The 27,707-nt window shown below is 33.6% G+C and overlaps 1 protein-coding gene across 1 annotated transcript in view; it reads right to left on the bottom strand.

Moving 5' to 3' along the window:
- Positions 1–27,707, bottom strand: part of LOC124362276 (spatacsin-like) — a 107,689-nt gene that overhangs the window by 23,198 nt on the left and 56,784 nt on the right. The window contains exons 16-23 of the mRNA XM_046816633.1: positions 18,332–18,509; positions 15,770–15,924; positions 14,372–14,518; positions 13,017–13,192; positions 12,654–12,916; positions 12,482–12,562; positions 5,989–6,129; positions 2,579–2,761 (exon numbers count right to left, since the gene is read on the bottom strand). Of these exons, the coding sequence (XP_046672589.1) occupies positions 2,579–2,761; positions 5,989–6,129; positions 12,482–12,562; positions 12,654–12,916; positions 13,017–13,192; positions 14,372–14,518; positions 15,770–15,924; positions 18,332–18,509 (1,324 nt within the window). The remainder of the gene's footprint in view (positions 1–2,578; positions 2,762–5,988; positions 6,130–12,481; positions 12,563–12,653; positions 12,917–13,016; positions 13,193–14,371; positions 14,519–15,769; positions 15,925–18,331; positions 18,510–27,707) is intronic.

The raw sequence follows: 27,707 nt of genomic DNA, 5'->3' as shown, positions 1-27,707 counted from the left end.
GGTAAATGTATGAAGTCCAAATACACAGAAGCGGTGGAGACCATATCCTCGTGTCAAGACATGTTGGGGATGTTTCACATCCAGGCGGCTAGATTCCGGACAGGCATTGTTATTACTTTATATCGGACAAAGTATATGCATGGGACGTGCTGACGTGCTGGGGCCGAAGCCCCTCGTTCCCACCTCCACCCCTGACACAAGTCTGTGACTTATTATATGCATGGGAGGAGCAGCAGGAGATAGGGGAGCCGATAGTGCAGCAACCTGTTCAGCAGCCAACTGCCAAGAAGAATAAAAAATCTAAGAAGAGTGGAGTTGGCGGTGGGACGGATTAAAAATAGTCTTAAGATTTAAAAACCTGTTCCCACCTGTGTGTGGGTTTAACCTCCCACGAGTGGTTAACATATTTTCTGAATAATATTTGTTTTCTGTTTTCTAGCATTGAAGTGGCTACTGGCCCATTGTCTTTAAAAAAACTTTGTAATTTTCTTCTAATATTTCCTGAATAAAATGTCAATTTATAACTCTTGTTCCAATTTTTTATTATTACAGTATGTACAGTACAACAGTAGATTCCCCCAAACAGTTTATAGCCTACTCCAGTACAAAGAATAAAATTAATGAACGAAACGGAGTATTGAAAGACCCAACAGAATGTAACAAATAGGTAATGCACATGAATAGAAAGGCAGAGGAATGCTCTTTTACGTTTTGACCCTAATTAATAGAGCTCTTCCTTGGATCAAGAGGAGCCTATTCTCAAATGAAAAAGTATAGAATACCCAAGTTTGAATGTTACCCACAAAGTAACTTCTATTAAAGGTAAAATGACAGGAATTATATTAAACTATAGCTTGCTTATTTATACATTTAGACATACAACATAAATTATTTACAAATAATAACTTCCAGTTTTTATGTCAGTAAGAACAAAAAAAGGTTACTGGTTTTTGGCGCTTTTCAACCAAACTGCAACTTTGAAAATTCTGATTGATTTATTTATTTAATCTTAAGCATCACATTACATCATAATTTTATGACAGGTGATTTGCCGTAAACCTTAAAGACTAAACTACATTAAAGTACTTAAAATAGAGATTAAAATCAAACAATAAATCAAACAAAATTTTTTGTAACATGATACGTTTAAAATCTATAAATTATATTAAAGGCCATACATCCAATAATTTTGCTTGTTGGGTTAAACAATACAATATAGCAATAAATTAAAATATGTAAAATACATAGAATAAATATAATATAACAGACCTGAAACATTTTATATTAATTATATTAAGAATAAGATAATTCTCTTATTGAAATTCTAAAAATTCTGTTAAAGAATAGAACACCTTTTCATCAAGCCACTATCATAGATTTTTCTGAATTAACTTGGGCAAATATGTCTTGGAGAGGCATAAATAACTTACATACTTTCAGTCCCATGTCAGTACATGGTGATGTTCCAACAAAGTCAGTCTATGCTAACCAGCTTTTATGACATGTTTACGTAATGTGACTGTGGACTGTTCGATTCTTCATGAATGTGTCAAATTTTGTCTTTACTGAGCTTGCTGTCTCCAATATGTAGTGGTTGTAGTGTTCAAATATTCAGGTTTATGAGACTGGTTTTGCAATTAGCAAGTGAAGGTAGGCCTGTTAGAATTCTCACAGCCTTCTTTTGTAGGATAAAGACATTAGCAGCATGACACCCCATACTAGTAAACCATAATTCATATGTGATAAAAATAAGCATGGTTAACAGCAAGTTGAGTATTTAATTATGTATATTCAAGGATTCTTAAAAAACATTATGGAAGAAAATGATTTGTTAAATTTGAAATGTTAGTTGAATTAATGGCTAATTTCAATACCAAGGAATGTTTTTTATTCTTGGAGAGATATATCGATTCCTTTAGACTGCATACATTTTAAAATACTGTTAAAATTAGTACTCACTGTTTTAAATCCAATTACTTGGGTCTTAGACACATTCATAGAGGGCCCATTGACAGAGAACCAATCCCCCAAACAATCAAGTTCTGTCTCTAAAATGTGTTTCATAGAGACAGTGCTTACAGCTTTGGTTCATTTGATTAATTCATCTCTAGTGTCAGGAATATTTCCTAAGAAACTTAAACTTTCTAAAACAATACCTATACACAAAAAAAGGTAATGAGAAAGACATGAAAAATTGCATGCCAGTATCATTGAGTCCAGTAATTTAAAAAATTTATGAATAATCCATAAAGCCACGATTTAAAAAAAAGATTAATATGGTTTGGAAGGTTTTTGTCAAGTTTTCAAGATTACAGACTTTCAAAATGTTTGAAAGGCTTATGATTATATTTAAATGATAACATTGAGGGTTATTGTTCTCTCGGTTTTGGCTAACCAAACATCTAAACTAATAAACATCTTCAGTTTGACATTTTTAGCTACAGCCTCATTTTAAATCTACCTTTCTACAGACTGAGCTGGAAGGGATATTTAATGTAGAAATCTGTGTGGGAATAACATAATTCCAATAAAATGTATGTTGCATGAGTAAAAGAAGAAATAGTGTATAAAAAATTACCGCATGGAATATAAAGAAGCCGTGAGCTAGAGTGTAGAAGTAACCTTGTTTGACAACAATCTCCAACAAGTGAGTGACAGTATCAGGGGTCCAGGGTGGGTTTGGGCACAGAGCAGCATCGTCTGGTGACAACGATGCAATCAGCCACCAGCACAAACCTGTCTCCAGCGGCAATGTTTGCATCTGCCAATCAATATAAAGAATCCATGAGTTAGAGTTTAGAAGTAACCTTGTTTGACAACAATATCCAACAAGTCCACCCAGGGTCTAGGGTGGGTTCAGATACAGAGCAGCATCGTGTGGCAACAACAATGTGATCAGCCATCAGCACAAACCTGTCTCCAGTGGCAATGTTTGCATCTGCCAATCAATATAAAGAATCCATGAGTTAGAGTTTAGAAGTAACCTTGTTTGACAACAATATCCAACAAGTCCACCCAGGGTCTAGGGTGGGTTCAGATACAGAGCAGCATCGTGTGGCAACAACAATGCGATCAGCCATCAGCACAAACCTGTTTCCAGTGGCAATGCTGACATCTATCAATCACAGACAATAGAAAAACCAAGTAATATCATTTGTTTATAAAATCACATTACAAACCATTTGACAACAAATAGTTTACAACAAAGTTATCTGACTGTATTAACCCTTTTAAGGCCGGTGGCAGTAATAGGCACCCATGGTCAAAGGCCAACTGTTTAATAGTGACATGTCTGTTCAAGGCCAGGGTGTTTCACAGCTGATGAGCATAGTTTTAGAAACGTATTCATAGAAACGTTATTTTTTATCATAAACCAATATTTTTTTATATATTTATTTAAAATTAAATCATTTTTTAAGAAAAAAATACGTTTACCCCCAAACATAAAAAAAAAATTAAAACTTACAAAAAAAGTAGTTTGGATTTTTTATTTTTTATGTTTCAGGAGATTTTAAAAATATTCAACTATTATAGAATCCTTTTAAACATATATATTTTCAAACTACAGCTAATTATGAGTAAAATTACAAATTTTGAAGTGCCTACCTTGATGTGACATTAAGTTGTAGAACATAAAATAAAATTCACCTATGTTAATTTTGGTCTAAAGTAAAGAAACACCACTACTGGCTATGCTGTTTATCAGAGCATTTTCACTTATCGGTGATCTCTCCCAGCGCCTTTTACTCATCTTAACTTTAAAACTCACAATATAATATAATACTGATTAAAATATATTTAGTTTTTAGCCATAAACAACAAACATAACTTAATTACATTAAAACATAAAACCAATATTTAATACTTTTATTTTTTGTGAGGCCTTTCGATAGCAAGGCTATCTTCTTCAGACACATCACAAAAGTATTAAATATTGGTTTTATGTTTTAATGTAATTAAGTCAACAGTAACCAATATAAGCTCCATCTACAACAACAAACATAACTATAAACTAGACGTCCAAACAATTACGACAACACAGAGTGCCAGCGTCAAACCAGCTGTCTGTTATGCCATCTAAATGCATAAATATAAAATATAAACATTGACAAAAGTGGCAGTGTTTGCCGTTATTTATGAAGCCCATATATCCCTCTACACAAGTATATCATGTTTTGTGGCATTTGGAAAAGGAAACCAGCCAGAAACGGGAAAAAGGGACGGGTGCCTATTACGGCCGTCGGCCACGAGCGCAATTCTGGCCGCGGGGGGCTATTACGGCCACCGGCCTTGAACGCGATTTTGACCACAGGTGTCTATTACGGCCGCCGGCCTTAAAAGGGTTAATGACAATGCATTACAGAGATGTAAAATAAAAACATATCTGACAAGTATTTTTAATAAGAAATAATACTGAAAAATGTAATTTCTGTTTGTAAACATACAGATATTTTGAAAACATTCCAAATTTATCCTAAAATTTCAAATGTTAACAAATGTTCTTACTTTTCTTTGGCATGCAATTCAGACTGTAATTTATATTAAATTATCTGAAAAATATAATTTATTATAGTTAGACACTATATAATACAGTGTCATCGAAAAATAATGCCTAGATTTAATAAAATGATAACATCAAAACCTTTCATGTTAAATGAGTAATTCTTTCACTGGACGATAACTGGTGAACGCAAGTTTTGTTTTTAGTTCGTCTGATTGTGTTTCCCTGTCTTTGTGATGCGCAGACAAGCTGCGCAATCGTCAAGGTCAGCCAGCCACAGACGCGCCGCCGCTCAGTACGATATTGACCGTGCAACAAAAAGCACAGTGCGTGATTTGGTACGTGGAGTCAAAGTCAATTGTCAGTGTACAGCGGCTCTTTCGGAGAACATATCCGGGTCAAACAGCACCTGATAACAAAGCTATCGTTCGATGGTTTAACCAGTTTAGAGAAACAGGGACCGTCGGCAAAAAATCTAGACCAGGCCGACCAAGAACATCAGAAGAGAATGTTGAGCGTATCCGGCAATCTTGTGTTAGGAGCCCAAAAAAATCCATTGCTCGACGAAGTCTTCAACTAAACATTCCAAAAACAACAATACAAAATGTACTGCACAAACGGCTAAGACTTCATGCGTATAAAATTCAGATAAAACAGCAAATAAAACCTACCGACCGCCCTAAACGAACTGAATTTGCAAGTTTTATGTTAAATGAAATTGATGATAATCCAAATTTTCTACAGAGAGTGTTGTTTAGTGATGAAGCTACGTTTCACATAAATGGATGTGTAAATCGTCACAATTGCCGTGTATGGGGATCGCAACAGCCAAACGAAATCCACGAGTATGTGCGTGATTCTCCCAAACTCAATGTGTGGTGTGCGTTATTTTATGACAAAGTTATTGGACCTTTCTTTTTTGTAGAAAAAAACCATTACAGGCCTAGTTTACCTGGACATGCTTGAACTGTTTGTGTTCCCCCAATTAGACGATATCGAACAACAGACTGGACAGCGAATCATTTTTATGCAAGATGGGGCTCCACCTCACTACCATCGCGAGGTACGCGCTGCACTAAACGCACGCTTCCCAAACGGTTGGATTGGTAGAGCAGCCCCCATTTTATGGCCTCCTAGAAGTCCTGATCTTACCCCTTTGGATTTCTTTTTCTGGGGGTACATAAAAAATATAGTTTACGCAGAAAAGATTTGGGATTTGGACCATCTTCGAGAGCGAATTTCTTCCGCAATCTTAACTGTTACGCCAGATATGATTGGACGCATGTGGCAGGAAGTTGACTACAGACGATATCTGCAGGGCAACGAACGGTGCTCACATTGAAACATACTAAGGTATGAAAAAAAAAAATTTATTTCTTTCCGCACATTTTAAGACTACAACCTTTAAATTACCTTTAATAGTTTTTTTATGACAGTTATGAAATTATTATTTTTCGATGACCCTGTATTAGCAAACTTGGACTAACCTGTAGGGATGATGCCAATAAAGCAAGACTTGGGCTGTTGAGCTGCGAACTCAGGTTGTATAAAACATCTCTGTTATTTCCATGGTAGGCCAGACAAGCAAACAGGTCTGTCTCTGGCTCAAACATTGTGACAGCTCCACTCTTAAAACAATATATAATTTACTGCCTAATTTCTATACATTACTTCGTTTTGGTACATTCTAAAATCATAACAATTATATAACAAGTAATACTTTTACTATCATAGCAAACTACTTGTCTTTTTACTAAGAACTGTGCAATGTCTTTAAGCAAAAGTTTTTTGTCAAAATTTTATATAAGCGTAAGATTCCAATCACACTTCAATATCAATTTAATTTTTTTGTTATATAAGGTTTGGAGTGTTAAAATGTCTGCATTCACTAAGGTTATATGTTACTGCTTCTTTGAGCAGTGGTACACAAAAAAGGAGAATCTAGATTGCAAAAGCTTAGCTTACAAAACTGTCTCTGAACCGGCCAGCCTCATGTGACAGGGACCATTTCAATCAACCTGCTTGTTTAGAAAGGAAGCATGTATACAAGGGAAACAGAGCAATAACATGCACTGAGGTTCGAGTATGCACTATGATGGACTGGCAGGAACAATGGCTGCTACACAGCAGGAGAGTACGTTGGACAGCCAGGATGATCAGAGAATGGTGGAGTGGAAACACAGGAAGGTAAATATCTATCTGATCCAGTTCCTCACTTGCCATGGCAACATTTGAACGTATTTGTTCAAGATGTGCAAGTTTGAAAGCCTGAAGACTCCATATGAGAACACAGAACATGAAGACGCAAATTACACATTTTTCTTTTGCAGACAGTGGGGAAACGAAAAAGGATATGTACAATTCAAGATTACCATGAACGCTCACACGCCACCATCGTTCACAAAATGGTCTCTAACAAACAGGATTGGGATAGTGTCTCTGCAGATGCAGAGGGTGTACTTAACACCAGTCAACCATTGGTGCCAAGTACACAAGTAAGAAGTGGTAAATGCATTTCAGGTGGCAAAGCGGAAGAAACACTTACTCCAGGGAGATAGTAATATTGGCCGTTCTAGACATCAAGAACGCTTTTAATTCGGCAAGATAGATTAACATTTCAGTATCAGCTCAGAATGGTGCAAAACTACCTGACAAATCAACAACTGGTCTTTATGACATCAGATGTATGACAGGGTGGAAGCCACAAGCAAGGCTGCTCAGTGTTCCATCTTTGGCTCCGACTTGTGGAACGTTTCCTACAATGGAATTTTGCGTTTGCAGATGCCTCCAGAGGCTTTCCTAGGGATATGCAGATGATATCACTGCAGTCATTGCTCGAAGCACAGAAGATGCACAATGTTGGTGCTGAACATAGTAACGTGATGCATGATCTCATGGCAACGAAAACATGGGTTAACTCAAGCAACTGAAAAGACTGAGCTGGTTCTGCTGACACAGAAAAGTATTCCTTCAGCCATCCAACTCCAAGTTGGAAAAGTTGAAATACGTACAAAGCCTGCAGTGAAGTACCTTAGTGTACCTGGATACTAAGTTTTCATTTTGGAAGCATATCTAGTACATAACAGTAAAAGCTATGAAGGTAACAGCAGCGTTGAGCAGACTTATGACAAATATCGAGGGCCCGACCGCAGGGCAAAGGCGACACTTAATGTCGATTACCGACTCCATCTTACTCTATGGATGAGAGGTTTCAGCCAACACTAAGGAAAGGAAAGTATCGAAAGAGAATGGCTTCTGTTTAGAGAAAAGCCACTTTGAGGATTGCTAGCTCGTATCAGACAGTCTCTGAGCCAGTGCTTCAGATCATCACAAGAATTACAAATAATTACATATTTGAACATATACCAAGGTACTTTTGTAATAAATATCTAAATTAAAGCCGATAAAGCGCGAAATAAATATCCACTGTATCAGGAAGGTAGAATGTTTAGCAGATACCATTATCAATCTTATGAAAAAAAATTAGTTAATGCAGTATATTAGAATAACATGTAACTATTAATAAAAGACAGCTTATAAGTTATATTACATTAAATTACAAATTATTACATATTTGAAAATATTACATAATATTTTTGTGTATAAATGTCTGATTTCAAGCCGATAAAGGGCGAAAGTAATGTCTTCTGTATTAGGAAAGTATGATGTATAGCAGTTAGCTTGATCAATTGTATGGTATTTGTTAACTATATTTTGTTCTATAACTGAATGTATCTCTATGTTTGAATATTTTCTTTTAAAATATTGTGTATTAAGTTATTACATTTTATAATTTAGCCTAAATTACAAAGTATAATCGTAATAAAGGGGATTTTTAAGCAGTTTAAGGGCAAAAAATGTCTCTGCTGTATCGGGGAGGCAGAATGTTTAGAAGTCTACATTAACAAACGTATGAAAAATTACGTAATAACGTTTTATAGAATAAGATGTAACTATTAATAAAAGATAGCTTGTAATTTTTATTACATTACAATTTAAAAATTATTACATATTATTTAATCATATTTGATAGTATTTTGGTAATAGAATATGTCTGATTTCAAGCCGATAAAGAGTGAATTAAATATCCACCGTATCAGGAAGGTAGAATAATTAGCAGTTACCATTATCAATCTTATGAATAATGTTAAAGCAGTATATTAGAATATACTTGTAAATATTAATAAAAGACAACTTATTAGTTATATTAGATTAAAATTACAAATTATTACATATATGAACATAAAACATAGTATTTTTGTAATAAATGTCTGATTTCAAGCCAATAAAGGGCGAAATTATTATCCACTGTATTAGGAAAGTGGAATGTTTAGCAGTCTACATTAACAAACCTATGTAAAATTACGTAATAAAGTGTTATAGAATAACATGTAACTATTAATAAAAGACAGCTTGTAAATTTTATTACATTACAATTTAAAAATTATTACATATTATTTAATCATATTTGATAGTATTTTGGTAATAGAATATGTCTGATTTCAAGCCGATAAAGAGTGAATTAAATATCCACCGTATCAGGAAGGTAGAATGTTTAGCAGTTAACATTATCAATCTTATGAAAAATTAGGTAATACATTCATTATATTAGAATAACATGTAAATATTAATAAAAGACAACTTGTAATTTATATTACATTACAATTACAAATTATTACATATTTGAACATATACCATAGTATTTTTGTAATAAATGTCTGATTTCAAGCCGATAAAGAGCGAAATAAATATCCACTGTATCAGGAAGGTTGAATGTTTAGCAGTTACTATTATCAATCTTATGAAAAATTAGTTAATTCAGTATATTAGAATAACATGTAACTATTATTAAAAGACAGCTAGTAATTTTTATTACCTTAAAATATAAATATTTTTACATATGTGAACATATTTCATAGTATTTTTGTAATTAATGTCTGATTTCAAGCCGATAAAGGGCGAAATTAATATCCACTGTATTAGGAAAGTATGATGAATAGCAGTTAGCTTGATCAAATTTATGATTTTTTTAAATATTATTTTGTTCTATAACTGATTATATCTCTATGTTTGAATATTTTCTGTCCCACAATTGTGTATTATGTTTTATAAATGTTACGATTTAGCCTAAAATACAAAGTATAATCGTAATAAAGGGCATTTTTAAGCAGTTTAAGGGCATAAAATGTCGCTACTGTATCAGGGAGGCAGAATGTTTAGCAGACTACATTATCTAACCTATGAAAAATTATGTCATAATGTGTTATAGAATAACATGTAACTATTATTAAAAAATTGCTTGTAATTTTTATTACGTTAAAATTTACTAATTATTACATATTTGAAAATATTACATAATTTTTTTGTGTATAAATGCCTGATTCCAAACCGATAAAGAACGAAATAAATATCCACCGTATCAGGAAGGTAGAATAATTAGCAGTTACCATTATCAATCTTATGGAAAATTAGTTAATGCAGTGTATTAGAACAACATGTTACTATTAATAAAAGACAGCTTATTAGTTATACGAGGGTCGTCCAGAAAGTAAAGAACGTTTTGTTATAAGTCAATAAAAACAAAAGATAAGAGCATGAAAATTTATTTATAAATACTTATAAACTTACTCTATTTTTCTACAAAATCGCCGGAACTGTCAAGGCACTTGTTGTAGCGTGGCACCAGTTTTTCTATACCGACGTTATACTGTTCTGCCGCCAAGGAATGAAGCCACGTTTTTACTCCTTCTTTGAGGTCTTCGTCACCCAAAAAGTTTTTTCCGCCTAAAAACACTTTCAACTTTGGAAACAAGTGATAGTCACTCGGAGCCAGATCTGGACTATACGGAGGGTGTCCGAAGATTTGCCATTTGAAAGAATTGAGTTCTGCTTTGGTTTGTGCACTGCAATGAGGCCGAGCATTGTCGTGGATCAGCACCACTTTCGACGACAGCATTCCGCGTCGTTTGTTTTGAATAGCGCGGCGAAGCCGATGCAAGGTCTCGATGTAGGCCTCTGAGTTGATTGTTTCGCCTCTCGGCATGAACTCCACATGGATTAGGCCTTTTCGGTCCCAAAAAACTGTTGCCATCAATTTCCTGGTGTTCAAATTTGGTTTTTCTTTCCTGTTTTTTGTTGGTGAATTCGAGTGATGCCATTCCATTGACTGGAGCTTTGTCACCGTAAACTGCCTTAATTTGCCTATAAATTTCAATAGGTCGAACATTCTGTGCATTCAGAAACCGTATCACACTACGCAGTTCACACTTGGCGGGATTTTCAATTAACGCCGCCATTTTAAACTTTCACAGGAGACGCAAACGTGACCTCACGGTACCGCTACTCAGCTCACACTGAGGCAGAAGGTGTGGCTAACGAACAAGCTATCTACCGCGGTGGTAGGTGAACTGCGCCGCCCGTGATGCGCAATCGTTCTTTACTTTCTGGACGACCCTCGTATTACATGAAAATTACATATTAGAACATATAACATAGTATTTTTGTAATAAATGTCTGTTTTCAAGCCGATAAAGGCCAAAATAATATCCACTTTATTAGGAAAGTAGAATGTTTAGCAGTTAACATTATCAATCTTATGAAAAATTAGGTAATAAATTATATTAGAATAACATGTAAATATTAATAAAAGACAGCTTGTAATTTATTTTACATTACAATTAGTGTAATGCCCATCGATTAAAAAGCGCAAGAACATAAGTATGAGTTTTGACATCAAGGTAGAGCACAGAGTTGATGAAGCAGAACGAGTTGCAAAAGTTGTGAATATGTAGAGATGGCAAGTTTGCTGGGATGATGAACCCTGTGGAAGTTAGACAAAAACGTTGATCGCTAACATCACAGAGTGGATGGAGAAACAGCACGGTGAGTTGGGCTTCTTCCTCACTCAGTTCTTGTTGGGCCAAGCTTATTTTAGATAGTACCTGCACAGGATGGGGAAATAGGAGTTGCCCACTTGCGTTTTTGGAGATTCATCTCGGGATGATGGGAACATACCTTCTTTAGGTGCAGACGATGGACAGAAGAAAGGAGGAAGTTGATGATACAGTTGCAGGAAGAAAATTTTCAACTGCAGACTATCATTGGAGTTATGCTCCGAGGTCAGGAATGCTGGAATATGGTGGTCAAATACGTAGAGAAAATCCTACAGGCGAAAAAGGTGACTCTAGATCACGAAACAACTAATCTAGGATAAAAAGGAAAAACCAGATGAGAGCTTGAACAAGGCTCAAACAAAAGGCCTAGCCCAAAGTATTGGGAACACCATTTCCTGGCTGGTCCAATAGCTACCTGAGCTCTGCGTCACCATTCAGTGTTTGCATAACCAACTATGTAAGTCACTTCAACTCGTATTTTAATGGCAGCATTTGAGCTTTGTACTTTTAAGTAACAGAGCAATTCTCTACCACTTACACAATTTATTAACTTTCAGCTTAAAACTTGTTTTAAGTAAAAATTTTAATTATAGTTTTACCTAATTTAAAAGTATTTTTTATTTGCAAAATAAAAATACTAGTCTAAAATAGGTCTCTGTTGTATTATATCAACAGAATATAAACTCATTTCCATATTTTAAATTCTAAGGAATTTTCTTTACGGTGTGTACTGTAAATAATAATTTAGTTCCTTATTTTACCACAAGGATTGCAGCACTTTTATGCCTGGATAAAGACTGAATTTTATAATTGTACAATACAGTGGGCCACATGTCATGGCCTGAAGACCTAAGCGGAAAAACAGTGTAGGTCAATAAGAACGGCCCTGCGAGATGAGGGACAGTATGTGGTCATAAACCTCCAACCTGTCACAAACAGCAATGGCGACCCACAATTGCTTTACTAACTGAGAGGACAGTTACTTAAGTTTGAATAAAAAGAGTTAAAACTATTTATTTATTGAAACTTGAATTTAATTAATCTTTTACATGAATTTACAACTTAATACTTAAATAGAATAACTTACTTCAGTTTGGTTTCTGCTAAGGGCTTGGAATAAATGTTTACTGATAGTGTGTTGAGACCAGGATCTACATATCTTCTTTACCTGGAATACACACAACATTAACATAATACTGGTAACAGGTGCAAAAGGCGCATTCATTGTTTAATTCTCAGGTGGCATTAACACTACAAACCATCTGAAGCGGGAACTGGAAGAGTTGAGCGGCCAAAATGAAGAGAGTCCAGTCATCAGTGTTTAGACTGTACCGCAGTAGGACCTCGGGAGGTGGCAAGCTGTGACACGTAGACAGCCGGACAGCCAGATGACACTGCTGGAGACAGGACAGTTGACTGGATTGGTCAGACAGCCAAGAACTAAACAGAGAATCTTCCAACTCGGCCAAGAGCTTGGCTGCACCTTCTTCCTTACCCTGCACCAGCTGAAGCAGTTGACTCTCTGGGAATATAATCAAGTGTTTTATCAGTAAATCATAACTGTTATGGCAACTAAAATTAGTTAAAAAGATAAACACAACCAAGTAGTGAACTGAACTCACTCAGTTTATCCTCAGTGTGGGTTTTCCCGAGAGCCATAGCTGTGGCTATATGAGTTCGAAGCAAGGTTGAGTCTTGCCCAAGAAGCTCAGCGAAAACAACACATGCATTCGTTACTGTCGAGTCCAGGGCGTTGTACAGAGCCAAACCATGAGCACTATTTACAACAGCTTTTCTCCTGTGGCAAAATCAAATTGGCTTTGTCTTTTGTAGATACTTTTACTGGACTCTTTATGAATGTTTCAGCTTTGGTTAAGAAATACTGAGTATAAGTAATTTAGCTTTCTCGTCTTTAATATATAAATGCGTAATTTCTTCCTCAATCTTTTTTATATACAAAATAGAGCATCTCTCATGCTGCATTATTCAGTAGTGAATTGATTAGTATAATGAGATAACTTTAACTATTGCTATTCATAAGCAACCAATCACGTAATGCATTTTATTTTTAAGTACAAAATTTCACTATGGCAATGTAAAAATGTAACATTGTACCTAAGCATTACAGCTTAAAAACAGCTGAGGAAACAGAAAGTACAAATTTAAATTTAGTTAGAATTACAAATCATGCAAAGTTTTAGAACTTAGTTTAGCTCCAGTAAGATTTTTTACTCCTGGCATCCAAAAATAGACTGAAACAGTGTTGCAGTGTTGGATTCCACACATTGTACTAAGTTGAAGGTGACCTCGAGCTAAACTTACATTGAACTAACTCTTCCCACCATAGCTACATTAATTGCTCTGCTGTGCTTTGGGATTGTGTCTACAGTGGGGTATAGTGCACTCAGTTATACACCAAATAAGACAATGAGAACACATCTTCACCTAGATTAAATTTGATTTGGTAGTCTAGGTTTCTCAAATGTTGAAACAATTTAAAGAGTTTGTTTTGATATTCTTTATCACATCTTTATACTCTCTTCAGATGGACATGGCTCTAGACTCCAGGAGTCAAGTAAGAAACAACATCAGATTTCAGATGCTGCACTAAGCAGAAGGTGAACTGGAGCTAAATTCAACATTCAGATTGTATAAGGATGTTCTAATTCAGTGGTTCTAACTAATTAAGTCTGTATTTTTTATATAAAATACTATTCAATGTTTAAAACATTTCATTAAACACTGGTAAATGCATGCAATTTTAAATTGTTAAATAATTGTAAAAACAGTAGATATTAACAAATATTCTGTTATGGTAGTGTGCCATTTGATATAAACACAATGTTTTTGGTTAAAGTGATTTCTCATTAAGTTCATACAGTACTTTGGAAATGGAGTGTTTGGTTTATATCCTTGGCCACATCAAACAACAAACAAACACACACACACACACACACACACACACACACACACACACCTGACAGAATGTCTCCCCTTTTGCAAGAGAAACGTCACTGCAGAAGCAGGCCTCCCTTGCTTCAAAAATTCATTAAACCCAAGAGAATGATGAATTCCATGATGTAAGCTTAGCTTTTCACTGCTAAAATCTGGCAGATGATTAGTTCTGGAAATAATAAAATACACACAGTCAGTTTTATTTAAAATTGCATTATAGAACTACTTAACTCTCTCTAAATACAACTCCTGGCACTTGGGCACTCTCTGAAAATATTCGGTGTATTGCACAGAGCTTCCATCTGCCTTTAAAAACTCAAAGATTATAGCTGTTAAAGCCAAATAAAGATCAAAATTTACTTATAACAGAATTTCAACTGTTCTCAATACCAACATTGCACCAAAAATTGAGTTGCGTTTGGCCTGATCATAATTCTTATGTCCAGGTGCTGACTCTCATTACTTTTATTGAGGATGGTTTGAAAATAAAATAAAAATGTCAGCATCATTTAGACATCTCACATCTTACTGCAGCTTATGACAGAGTAGGGAGGAATGGTCTTCTTTATTAAGTTTTTAAAGGCCTTCTCTACTGTTCAAATATATACTGCAGACATTCCTGAAACGAATGTAACCAGATACTCTCAGTAAACCAGAAAGTTTAATTACGCAGAAGATATTGATTTAGCTTTTCAACATAAAAGATTTACACCACTCACAGATGATTTATATGTCCTCAAAGACTATTTCAGAACCTGGAAGTTGAGTCTGAACCCTGTGAAGACAGAGGTCTCTCTTAATTATAGCTAATTATAAACACAAAATCTTTTTGATGGTGTTAAACTAAATCACAATGACCCCTCAGTATTTGGGAGTTAATTTTGATCGATCTCTCATTTTTAAAAGTCACCTTCAAAAATTAGTAAAAATAAAAAACAAGGGCCAATATTACACAACATTTTGCTGGTTTGAACATGGAGAGCACACAAAAGTTCTGTGTACAACAGCTTTGTTTCTTTTTTATCCAGCTGCTGAAGTGCCCATACAAAAGAGATCGATGATCAATGTACAGCTGAATAGGATCATGAGATTAATCAGTGGTACTCTTGTAGCAATTTCCCCTGATTTCTTTCTTTCTAACCTGTCAGCTTGCAAATACAATGCACACTTTGTGAACATGGAGAAAAATAATAAGATTGATAAAACTATACAGATGAATGCAATGTTAAGTATTTGTATACATAATTTAAACACAAAACAAGACCATTTTTTATATTTTCACCAGTTTATAATTAATCTCATATTATAAGGTTGGTATATGTTAACAATGACGGTGTGTTTAAATATACAATTCTTATTTATTTGTTTAAACACGTTTCATAAGTAAATAAATACCAAAATAAATCTAAGTAGTGCTCACTTTCTCTTGTTAAGCTGGTGCTGGAAGATGTTGTCAGTGTGGAAGGACACAGTATGGGCTAGCAACGAGTATAGAGTCACATCTTGGCCTGGTGGCTTGGTCGGTACTGAGGCAGCTAGTAGGGGAGATACGTGCGAGTACATCTGACAGACATTCTGTAACATTTCAAGGATATCTATGGAACTATGGAAACTGTTACAAAAAATATTCACCTTTCAATATTGAATAGAAAATACTATTTTATAAAAAACAAACTTTCTTTTATGATATATTGCTAGCTGAACGGCGAAGAACAAGTACCATTGTCATTGTCAATTCTGAAATTCAATACTTAAATAATTTGATACTTAGCTGTATCAAGATATTGACAATTCTCGATACTGTGGCTATTTTCATTTAATTCCAGACAAAAAAAAATTCAAAGTAATATATTACAAACATAATTGAACAAAATCAACATAAATAGTATATATTTGAAAAGTCACAATATTTTAACTATGGGGCTTTACGCTGTAGTAAATAAAGTATTTAAAACATCTAATACTCTGTAGAAATAAGAAAAATTATTAAAAGAAGTTCATACTTCAGTCAAGGACCATATTTTTGGTGTTTTGACTAGTTGTCTCCTGTCTCGGATAAATGTGTAGATTCAATACTTCTTTTTAGTGATGTGTTGAAGCTCAATCTCTAATCTACAGAACCTTCAAAAAATTTATTTAACTTAAAATGAAGAACTCCTATTCGCGGATGACCAATTGCAAAAACATGTTTTTACACATTAGAAATTGTTTAATGATAACTCAAATAACAAATTATTGTAATTTAGTAAATGATACTGTACTTGCAGTTTGTATTTGTATATTTCGAGATTCATGCATCACCACAAGTCTTCAGCATCTACGGGACAGTTATGTCTATCCTTAAAACATGATTTGTCATACATTATGTATGAAAAACTAATAGTTATTAACCGGATTTAAAAAGTTATTGTATACTAGATCTTAAAACAATATTTTACACGGATTTCATATATTTTATATTTAGGTTCATGCAACGCTATGCGTCTGTGTCTACTCACAAATGACAACTGATTGGCAGTATACAAACTACGGATCACTGAAAAGTGCTGGAGTGTCTAACCTACACTATTGTAGAGTTTGTTCAATTGAGGACACACAACTTTTACCAAACAATGACAAATACACAAATTGTAACATAAACAATTATGACCTTTGCTCTGTTCTCCTAGAATATGTGTAGTAGTAAAGATATATTCTATTCTATTCTAAAGATATTATCTATTCTATTCTATTCTAAAAATATATTTTATTCTAGTATTGTTGGCTTTAACTGCCTGCATATGCATGTCTTTACACTAGAAGCAGGTAAACTCGCTTGTAAAAGATAATGCTCTTTTTAAACAGGAAAAGTGTTTTAATACATTATTTTATCAATGTATTCAATTTAAAAATAAACCAAACAATATTTGTACGAAAAAATTAAAATTATGTACAAAAGTAGGTTCTTTAAATTTATTACTTTGCATACTAAAGGTTAATTTTAAATACATGTAAAAATGTGATACCATTTTTTTGAATGAGCTGACAGTATATTCTTAGTTACAAAATGACACAAGAATCAGTATCAAAACTGGAATACAACTTTTTGGTATTGGCCCTTCTCTAAATCTTTAAGTAATAGATTGAATGAAAGTTGTATTACATTCTCTAAAGTATTTTACTATCTAAGGAGATCAGCAGACTTAGCTTGAAAACTATCTTCTAGGGTCCACTGATTGAAAAAACACATAAAAGTACACATATTTTACACATAGTTAGAAATTTTTGATTGCAGTGCAACTCAAAGTGAATAGACAACTAGAATGTTCTCTAATGGTTGAGAAGGATTGCAGTCTTACTCAATGTCTACTTTTATGTGCTCTTTCAATCAGTGGACCCTAGAAGTAGTTTTCAAGGTAAGTCTACTGATCTCCCAATCAACTAGTAACAATCCCTGGCTTTCAGCCCAATTAATTCAAATCTATTTTACTATCTAGTTATTTCATTGTTTTTAGGTAATTTTTGACTTTATAAATTATAAGGTTTAACATTTTTTAATTTCATAAATATTCAAAAGATAGCTGTAACATATAAAAACTTCTAGGGTGTATAACTCTTAAATATAGTACAGCAAATAATATATATATATATAAAAACATTAAAAAATTTAAAAAACTACATAAATTTAAAATTATATTTTACATTTGATTTATGAGTTGTACAGAGAGGTTACTATATAAACCAGTTTTTTATAAGTTCTTAGTTGACTCATAGTGTTTGTTATACTCTCAATAGTTACAATGTGTAAACATTCAGTAAACACTTATTTTTCTTTTAATAATAATACATTGTTTTGTAAAAATAAATATATGTTCTAAAATATTTATTTTACTAGACCTAAAATTTCATTTGCAATGGATATAAAACTAAATCTATAGCTGTAACCGAATTCAAGTAGACAAATAGAAACTGTATAAGATACTAATAGGTGTTATGAGGATACCTGGTTTTTATCAAGAATATCAGTCACTATGGCCACCAAGGGATGGTGTTTGAGATACAAGCTCTGTTCAACTGACACGAGAGAAGCCAGGTATCGAGTAGTCTCCTGCACAGCCAGCGCAACATCTGAGTGTTGCCCAGCCTTGGCATGTGCCTCCAACAGCTTAAGCCAACTAGGGCTGTAACAAATTAAAACACCAAAGATATTTAATGTTATTACTATTAATAGCTCAATTATATCAAATATTTTTACTCCTGTCAGAGGCAAGACAGTGTATATAAAAGCCTCAAATGGATGAATAGCATTTGTTTCAGCAATTTTTATATATTTAATCTTTGAAATAAGCTCATAAATAACATTGTGAGAGTTGAAGAGAATTATTTAGTCACATAGTGTTAATAAATTAATATCGGGTTTTAACACTTTGTGGATTTTTGCATAAAACTTAAAATTATAATTCATACATCAAGTCAAAGAGCAACTCAAACAGTTTTGTTTGTTGTCACCTGTGCACATGCAGATGCAATGTTTCCTCCTCCATCCATTAGAAAGCACTAGTAGGAAAAATGGCGACTCATAAACAGAATGCTTTTTGTGTTCTGCAGAAAATTTTGACCTGATGATGAATTAACATGAAACAGTGATACAATTTCAAGCTGTTTTAAACTTAAATTTACTTTGTAAATCAGTGGTATTCAAAGTGGATGTGTTATTTAAATAAGTGAAACTAAACATGTAACTACATATGTAAGTAGTAAATTTCATTGACTGAACAGTTATTAATTAGGAATTATCTATTTAAAGTTTACTCACTCAAAGGAAAGGCCTCTAAAACATGATGAATCAAGATTCAAGATTCAAGATATTTTATTATCATTAAGCACAATACATATTATGCAATAGACAAAGTCAACATATTATATAGCCTACTTTAATCTAATCTTTAATCTAGGCACAGTTATAGGACAAAATACAGTATTGCCAGCTAGAACTAAATAACAATAATATAAATGTGAATAAAAACAATAAAATTACAATTAAATAATTTAAAAATCTATACAATATGTGCTAACAATCCTAATCTTAAATTAACAATGGATTAAAAACTTAATGAGCTAATATCACAGGCTAGGTAATCTTCAACAGTGTAAAAAGCTTTATTTTTCAGCCACTTTGCAATGGTAACTTTTAAAATTATTAAGTGTAACATTCCATGCTTTCTCTGGTAATTTATTAAATAATTTTATACTGAAAAATATCTGGCTGTTTTTGGTCTTTTCGAGTCTGACTGGGGGTAGATCGAGTAAATATATTTTTTCTTGTGCAGTGTTGTATGAAACATCTTGTCTATTTATGAAACTATTCAAATTTTCTTTTACATCAAAGTAATGAGCAGTAGATGTATAAACTTGGCAAGGTCATAATTTGAAGTTCTTTTGAAAAAAAGGTGAACAAGATTCTTGTTTAGAAACAATTTTTTTAAATCCTAATAGCTTTTTTTTTTGCCATTAAAAATATTTTTTTTGGCACTGGAACTGTTTCCCCAAAGAGTCACACCATACCTCAAGTGTGAGTGGAAAAATGCATAATAAGCAGTTATCAACATCTCCTGAGTAACAGTATTCCTTAGTTTACATAATAGGTATATAACTCTAGATAGTTTAGTACATAAATATATTAACATGATGTTGCCAGCTTAATTTACTATCTAGGATAACACCCAATAACTTAACAGAATCATTACTGTATTTAGTATTATTGTGTAGAGATAATGTTAAATATTCAGTTTTATTATGATTCACTGCCAACCCATTTGCTTTAAACCATTCTAGAGCTAATTTTAAATGAACGTTCTTGATCAGATTTTAAGGTTTGTGAGTCTTTATTACAGTTTAAAAGAGTAGTATCATCCGCGTACAAAACAGAATTACAAGGTAGGCTAGATGAAAAATCATTGATTGCAACAATAAACAGAAAAGGTCCAAAACAGAGCCTTGCGGAACTCCCAATTTCACTGTTCTGAAATTGGACTTGTTCTCCCCTTGGACAACCATCTGTTTCCTGTCAGATAAATAAGATGACAATAATTGTAATGCTTTATGTTTTATGCCATAACTAAAACAACTTTTTTAACAACAACTCATGATTAATACAGTCAAACGCTTTACTTAAATCTATCAATGTTGCAGATGATATAATCTTTTTCTCAAAATTATTTAAAATGTTTTCCACAATTTTTCCTATTGCTTTCACAGTGTTTGATTTTTATTATAAATCCATATTGTTCTTTACAGAGCAAATTGTTTTGAGAAAAGAAATCATACAATTGGTCTTTTAAACAACACTCAAAAAATCTTACTCAGTATGGGAAACCAAAGAAATGGGACGGTAACTAGCAGGATCTGCCTTGCTGCCCTTCTTATATACTGGTACTACTTTGGAACATTTCAGTGCTTTAGGAAAAATCCCCTCAGATAAACATCCAGTTGAATAGAATGTCAATGGTTTTACTATGTAGGGTATAATATCCTTGATGATTTTATTAGAAAACCCAAAATAATCTTCGCTTTTTGATCCACTCAACTTAGATACATATTTTATAATTTCAAATTCAGTTATTACATTTAATTGGAATGTTTTACTAGCATTATTAAATCTAGATAAATAATTTACTCAAAAGCTCAATAGCAGTGTCAAAATTATTTTGCTTCAAAATGTGTAGTACTAACTATATTTATAAAATAATCATTAAAGTCATCAGGCTTATTAATTCTTCAACGCTTTCTTTCTTACAATGAATTTCCTTTTTTATTATAACTCCAAGCAGCTTTACATTTTATTTGGAGCTCTCATAATATATCTGTCAGTGGCTAATCGTTTTTCTTCCTTAATTCTTATTTTTATACATCTTTTTTATTTCTATATACATTTTTTTTGTGTTCAGCTTCATTTTCTGTGCCCTTACTTATCTTGAATCTATCATAAAAACACTGTTACTATATTTCTAAGTTTATATAGTTCAGGTGTAAACCAGTCAACCTTTGGTCTATTTCTACTTTTGATTTTGACATCTTTTAACAGGACAGCATTCTTTAAGTGAACTTGTTAATATTTGTATAAAAAAATCAAAAAGCATCGTCAACAGTTTGAAAAAAAAAAAGTAAGCTGCCCACCAGTCAGTCTGATTCGTCTATGTTTCAAACCTTCAATGGCACCAAAAGACAGATCTCTCACTTTTCTTTTAAGAATATTTTTGTCTGGTACCGTATTTGAAAAATGCAACTCATAAAACTCTGTGTATATACCAGCATGATCAGATACATTTTGGTTCGATAACTTGGACATTTTACTTTGTTTTTGCTTAAATTACTAACAACATTGTCAAGACAAGCATCTTCTCTAGTTGTATCAAAATTATGACAATACATATTAAATGATCTTAATAAATTCAAAAAAGTAAATTTTTTCAGAAGAATCTTTTCTTACATATCTACATTAAAATCACCTGTTAGTATCACAGTTGCAAAATTTTTATTTAAAAATATCATTAAAGACTCCAAATAGTCAAAGAAACTAAAATATTACTCTTTGGAGTACGGTAGATGGTAACTATAAACAACATCAATCTCCTTTAAATATATAGCTGTTGCTTCCAAAACAAAGACAACACAAAAATTACTAATATCTACAGTTTTATATTGGATTTTGGACTTTACAAAGATTGAGCTGCCGCCCCTACAGAGTGGTTCTCTCTACAGTAAATACTTGCTAATTGATAACCATTTGGTATATACAAATCAGATTCTTCATAAAATAACCAGTGTTCATTAAGAGTTAGGATATCACAGTCCATAGCTATCTAAAAATAAGTCTAAAAACATCTACTTTATTTTTTATAGATTGAATGTTAAGATGAAAAAAGAGTTAGGGAGTTTGGATGAGTGCTGTCTGTTTGTTCTTCTATTCGATGACCGTGAAGAGGAGGCTGCACATTTCCCGTCAAGGGTTTCGACAGTAGGTTGTAACATGTCTTCCGTACTGGGTTCTCCTGCGCTGCTCGGGTCCATGGCCGAAGGAGGTCGAGTGCTGTAAACTTTTCACGGCCTCATCAATTTTACCAGCCAGCCAGTCCTTACCTTTGGCATTGAAATGCATACCGTGCTTCGTGTGCATGTCCTTTGTAGCAACACTTGCTTCCACCAAAGACACATTGCCAAAACCATTGCTCAGTTCTTTTAGCACTAAATTGGTTTTTCTTGTTTCTTTATTCACACAAGACCACTCAGCGAGATCGTACCTATTTGGTAGATCAACGAGAACTACCTTTTTTTCTTCACACTTTCTAATGTATTTGTTATGTTGTTAATTAAAACCTCCGCTTCGTTCCGTGTGCCACATCATTTGTTCCACACATAATAACTAGAAAATCTTCTTTGAAAACCACTTCACCATTGATATTGTCCATGTTTAAAATTTGTTCAGCTCGGCCACTGGTCTTACAAAGCCAACAGAATTTAGAGAGTGTTTGTTATTTAAGTGCCATGCAAGATCCTTATCATGGCTATCAGAACAAATTAATATTTTCCCTTTTGGTTCTAGGTCTTCTATATAGCCCACTTCATCATTATCATCATTGTCTTGACGTAAAACATCATAAATATTATTTGAGAAAATATTTTTTTCTGTAATTTCGACCTTTGTTTTTTTCTTATATTTTTTCTTGGGGGTTTGTTTTCTTACATTTAGAAAATGCCTGTTCACTCAGGGTCTTAGTTGAAGTTTTCTCATGGGAATTACTTAGTCTGGCAGAAAGAATGTGGTTTGATGGAAGGATAAGTCTATTTGATGAAAGTTTCTTTTTTTACAACTGTAGCATATGTTTCCTCAGATTTTTTCTCAAATTCCACAATTTTATTTTCAAGTTTAACTATTTCCTCTACTTTCAGCAACAAGAGATGTTCCAACTGAACTTTTTCATCTTTGTATTTCTGTATTTCCTTCTTTGGGCTTTAATGAGGTCTTCGTGTAGAGATTTAATAAGGAGGTCAGAATGTTGTAGTTGTTGTTCCAGTAATTCATTTACATCTTTCATGTTCATGTCCAAAATTTCATCTTTCATTACACTCACCACAGCTCCACTTTACTTTTGAACTCTTTATTTCCCCATAGTCTCAGCTGTAAGCTCGGTACACTTAAGATGAAACCATTTTGCACATTTGTCTTTGCATAAAACAGCTTTCACATTTTTTGTAACATTTTTTAAGCAAACTCCACATGAATGCTTTATTTGTTTACTTTTCATCCTTTAAATTTAAATAAAACAGAGCAAAACAAAGTTTAGTAAAATAAATAAATAAATAAAAATAATAATAAGTAAAGCTACTTTAATACAATTATTCAACTGAGAAAAGAATAACAAATTAAACAAAGATGTGGAAGAGAAGTGCTTAATTCACTTTAATTGGCATTAAAACATAGTCACACAGAGAACATTACATTAAAAAAAGTCTTTTGATCACAAAAGCTACTTAAAAACTATTTTTTAAATCTCAAAACTTAAATTAAAACATATTTTATTATAAACCAGTGGCACTGCCGGATTCAAAACTGACTATCAGCCTTGTGACATCATACAGACAACCTGTTCCAGACACCTGCAGGCTTCTTATCTACAACATTGTTCACCAGTTTTGCAGCTTATCTCTAATAGCTTTGACAGACTCTTTTCTCCAAATCATTGTTGTTCTTTGTAGATTACTAGCTGGTAGTTGTACTCTATTTATTTAAATCACAGTCAATTTGTCACTAATTTAAATGTTTGACTTGGCATAAACTAAGTAGAATATTTATATTAAAGAATATTTCAATTTGCTTTTTAATTATTTCTAAAACTTTATAATATAAACATATATTATAAACGTATAAAACTGTAAATAGTAATTAAATTTTAGATAAAAAGATTTGGTTGATTTAGATCAAATGTTTTTGGAATAAAAAAGTTGTTTTAACTATGTAATAAAAAATTACTGTAAAAATATAATTTGTAAATAATAGTTTCATAGTTTAAAACTGTTGATAAAATATTACAATTTGATACTTAGTATTAATAAACTTAAAACTGTAAACTAATTTTACTCTGAAACCTTAGTTAGAATATTTTTTTCCCTTAAATATAAGCCATTTTTTAGTCATCTTTTGACAAAATATTTTTTCTTGTGTCTTGAGTGAAGTTGTATTTTTAATTTCATTGTATTATTTTTAAATATATTTTATTTTGATTTTAGTTATTAATGAAATTAAAAAAGAAAACAAAAAATTGTAAATGGCTTCTCCCTCAAACAGCTTGTCATGTAATGTACCACCAGGCTGGGAACGGGTGGAAAAGAAGCGCCCATCTGGGTTAACAGCAGGGAGAATTGACGTCTCGTACATATCACCAGGAGGAAAAAACTGTACGCAGCAAAAGGTGATCTAGAGAAGTATATAAGGAAAAAGGGTCTGAAACTGGATGTTAACGCTTTTAAATTTTTCAGCTGGTGCGAAAAAGAAGGGTCGCACCATGTCATCTGCTGAAAGCTCTACAAGTCAAAGCCCTCCTAACAGTGAAACGTCAATCACCACTTCCAATTGAGAGTTTAGATGGAACTGAAAGTGTAACAGATTCCTGCATAACTCCACAAGAATCCCAATCAAACCAAAGTGATGCAGAGGAGGCTGCGCGTGATCTAACAACAGAACTCCTGACTGATAGGGGTGGTTACAACGGAGAAAAATAACCTTGATCGTAACAAAAGAGCTATTAAGTAAAAAATACCTCACTGATCTTACAATACAACCGTACCTAGAAATTTTGAATAACAGGTTTCTTCAAAAAAAAATCCTGTATTATTCTCAAACCCATTGATTGTACACGGCTTAAAAAATCTGACAGATTCTTCCTTCTTAACGGAAACATCACGACTTGAAATCCAAGAACGTGATTATTATGCCAGTAAATGATTCAGAGGATCTGTACACAGTTGGCCATGGGACGCATTGGAGCACATTAGTTTACGATCGTGCAGCTAACAAGTTTTTCTACCTGGATTCAGTGAACAACCTTAACCTACCGGCAGCAAAAATTTGTAGCACAGAAACTAGCAAGTCACTTGGGTCTTGACATGGAAACCTCCGAGTTTGTGTCACTTAAGAGCCCTCAGCAGTCGAATGGCTTTGACTGCGGGGGTCTTTGTATGTTGGAATGTGGAATCCCTAGTTCAAGACATCACCATGGATTCAGCTTTGAACTTTGGCTTTTTGCAAAATGCCACTATTAGTGCAAAAGAAGTAATAACCAAAAGATCATTAAATTGCGTATGTATTATACAGCTCTTTTACAAATTACAAAAGAAGAACTATATGATTTAATGATCAAAAAGCCTGGAAAACGTCATGAAGAGGGACAATACACAACCAATGTGTTAGAGAGGGGAGAAAGAAGGCAGGGAGGCGACAGTCAATGGTTCAAAGTGGCATCCTCAACGGCATTATGGACAAAAGCAGCGAGGCCCAGCCAAATTTCAGTTACCCACAAGCAATCGTTACGATTTACTAAGACCATCTAAATCTGAAAGTAACCTCAGTGCACAAAAAGAATCAGATACAGCCAACTTCAAAAATTTCCAAAAGCCCAGGACTTCAAAAAAAGTATTTAATGGTAAAAATTGCATAACAAAGACTCAAAATCATAAAAAAAAAAGTATTTTCAAGAAAATGTGTGGTAATGTACCCCAAAACAAATTTAACTATTTGCTCAGACAGCCAAGGGAAGGGCCTTGCTAATGAAATTGAAAGTATAACTGGAGGTAAAGTTTAATGTTTTTCGGCTATGTAAGAGCTAATACAACTCTTGGTCAAGTGGTTGATTCGGCAATGACTCAAGAAAAATATCCAGTTGTAATCATTGGTGGAAGTAATAACAGTCTTCAGGGTAACTGTTCCGAGATATACAAGGATTTGGAGTCTAAACTCAGTCAACTTAGTAAATCTAGGCCTGCCTTTATAACGACAATCCCAACCAGATACGACTACCCTCTTAAGCACCCAGTAAACATTCGACTGAGAGAAGTAAACAACTACATTGCTGAACTAGCTTACAGAGTAGAGAATGCACATTTGTTATGTCTGGATGACTTCAAGAGAAATCCATTTCACAAGACAAGGTCTCCACCTCAACCAACAAGGAAAAGTGAAGTTGGCACATCTCATCATTCGTAAAAATTTGTATCTGGCATGGTAAACTTAAAGTATACCAGGACTCTAGCCCAAAACGAACAGTTGAGAGCCCTCCAATCGAAGTTGTGGAAACAAATATGGAGTGTCTAATTGAAGAACACTACAAGGACCAGAGAGTTTGGATTTGCGCACAGCATTTCGTCAGATTTTGAAGACCCTAGACAGATGAGTGCTGGCGTAGCGGTGGTTTTCAGAAGACACTTTGGGGAGACCAGCAACGGTTCATTGTGTGGAAGACCATCTCGCTCAGCAGAAAGCAAAACGATGGAGCTACAATCTTCAGTTTGATTACAAAGGACCACTTCTTCGATAAACCTACGGTCACCAAACTATAACAAGGCTTTTCGACTTATGACAAAATACTTTTTGGCCAACAATTTTGAAAAAACTCATTTGCTCCCCAATAGGATGTGTGAGGGACAGGATTCAGCTAGAACACTTTGCAAAGAACCTTCTTGAGTTCCGAAAGCAAACTGGAGCTCAAATAATCATTTCATCCTACTTTCAAAAATCTTATAGGGTATTAAGGAACGGTTTAAGTCATGATGAGTTCAACATCAAGCTAAAAGAGTTAATATCTAGTAAAAAGGACCCATCTCTGGAATCAGAGGAACATTAGAAAATCGGCTAGTGATCTTTGCGGCCAAACACAAGCCAAAACAATGCCAGGGGAGGACAGCTATGCTGAAGCCCACAAAAAATCAGAAAAGTCCAGCTGTGGATGCAAACAAACGGACTCAAGCACATCCTTCACCCTCCAGCCAAAATTTTTTTTAGAGGAACACCATTAAGCCATGTAAACAATGAAGTTAACTTTTCAAGACCATGTCAAAACTGTTAGCTTAAAAAATTAGTTCTAGTAATGGTGGACCCATATGTATGGAGGATCCATATGTAGAAATCTGTGAAAGCATTGTGCACAATGCTTCATTTAATGATAATTTCAATACTAGGGATGTTACTAGGGTAATGAATAATGTTGAGAACACTCCTATTGGTATAACAATATTTCACCAAACATAAATTCTTTAATTCCCAAAATTGATTCATTAGAAATTACAATTGACGAAATAAAACCAGACATATTAGTTATTACAGAACA

The sequence above is a fragment of the Homalodisca vitripennis genome, chromosome 5 (genome assembly GCF_021130785.1).
Source record: "Homalodisca vitripennis isolate AUS2020 chromosome 5, UT_GWSS_2.1, whole genome shotgun sequence".
Classification (NCBI taxonomy): Eukaryota; Metazoa; Arthropoda; class Insecta; order Hemiptera; family Cicadellidae; genus Homalodisca; species Homalodisca vitripennis.
The sequence above is the reverse complement of the archived record's forward strand: the minus strand, read 5'-3'. Positions and strand labels throughout refer to the sequence as shown.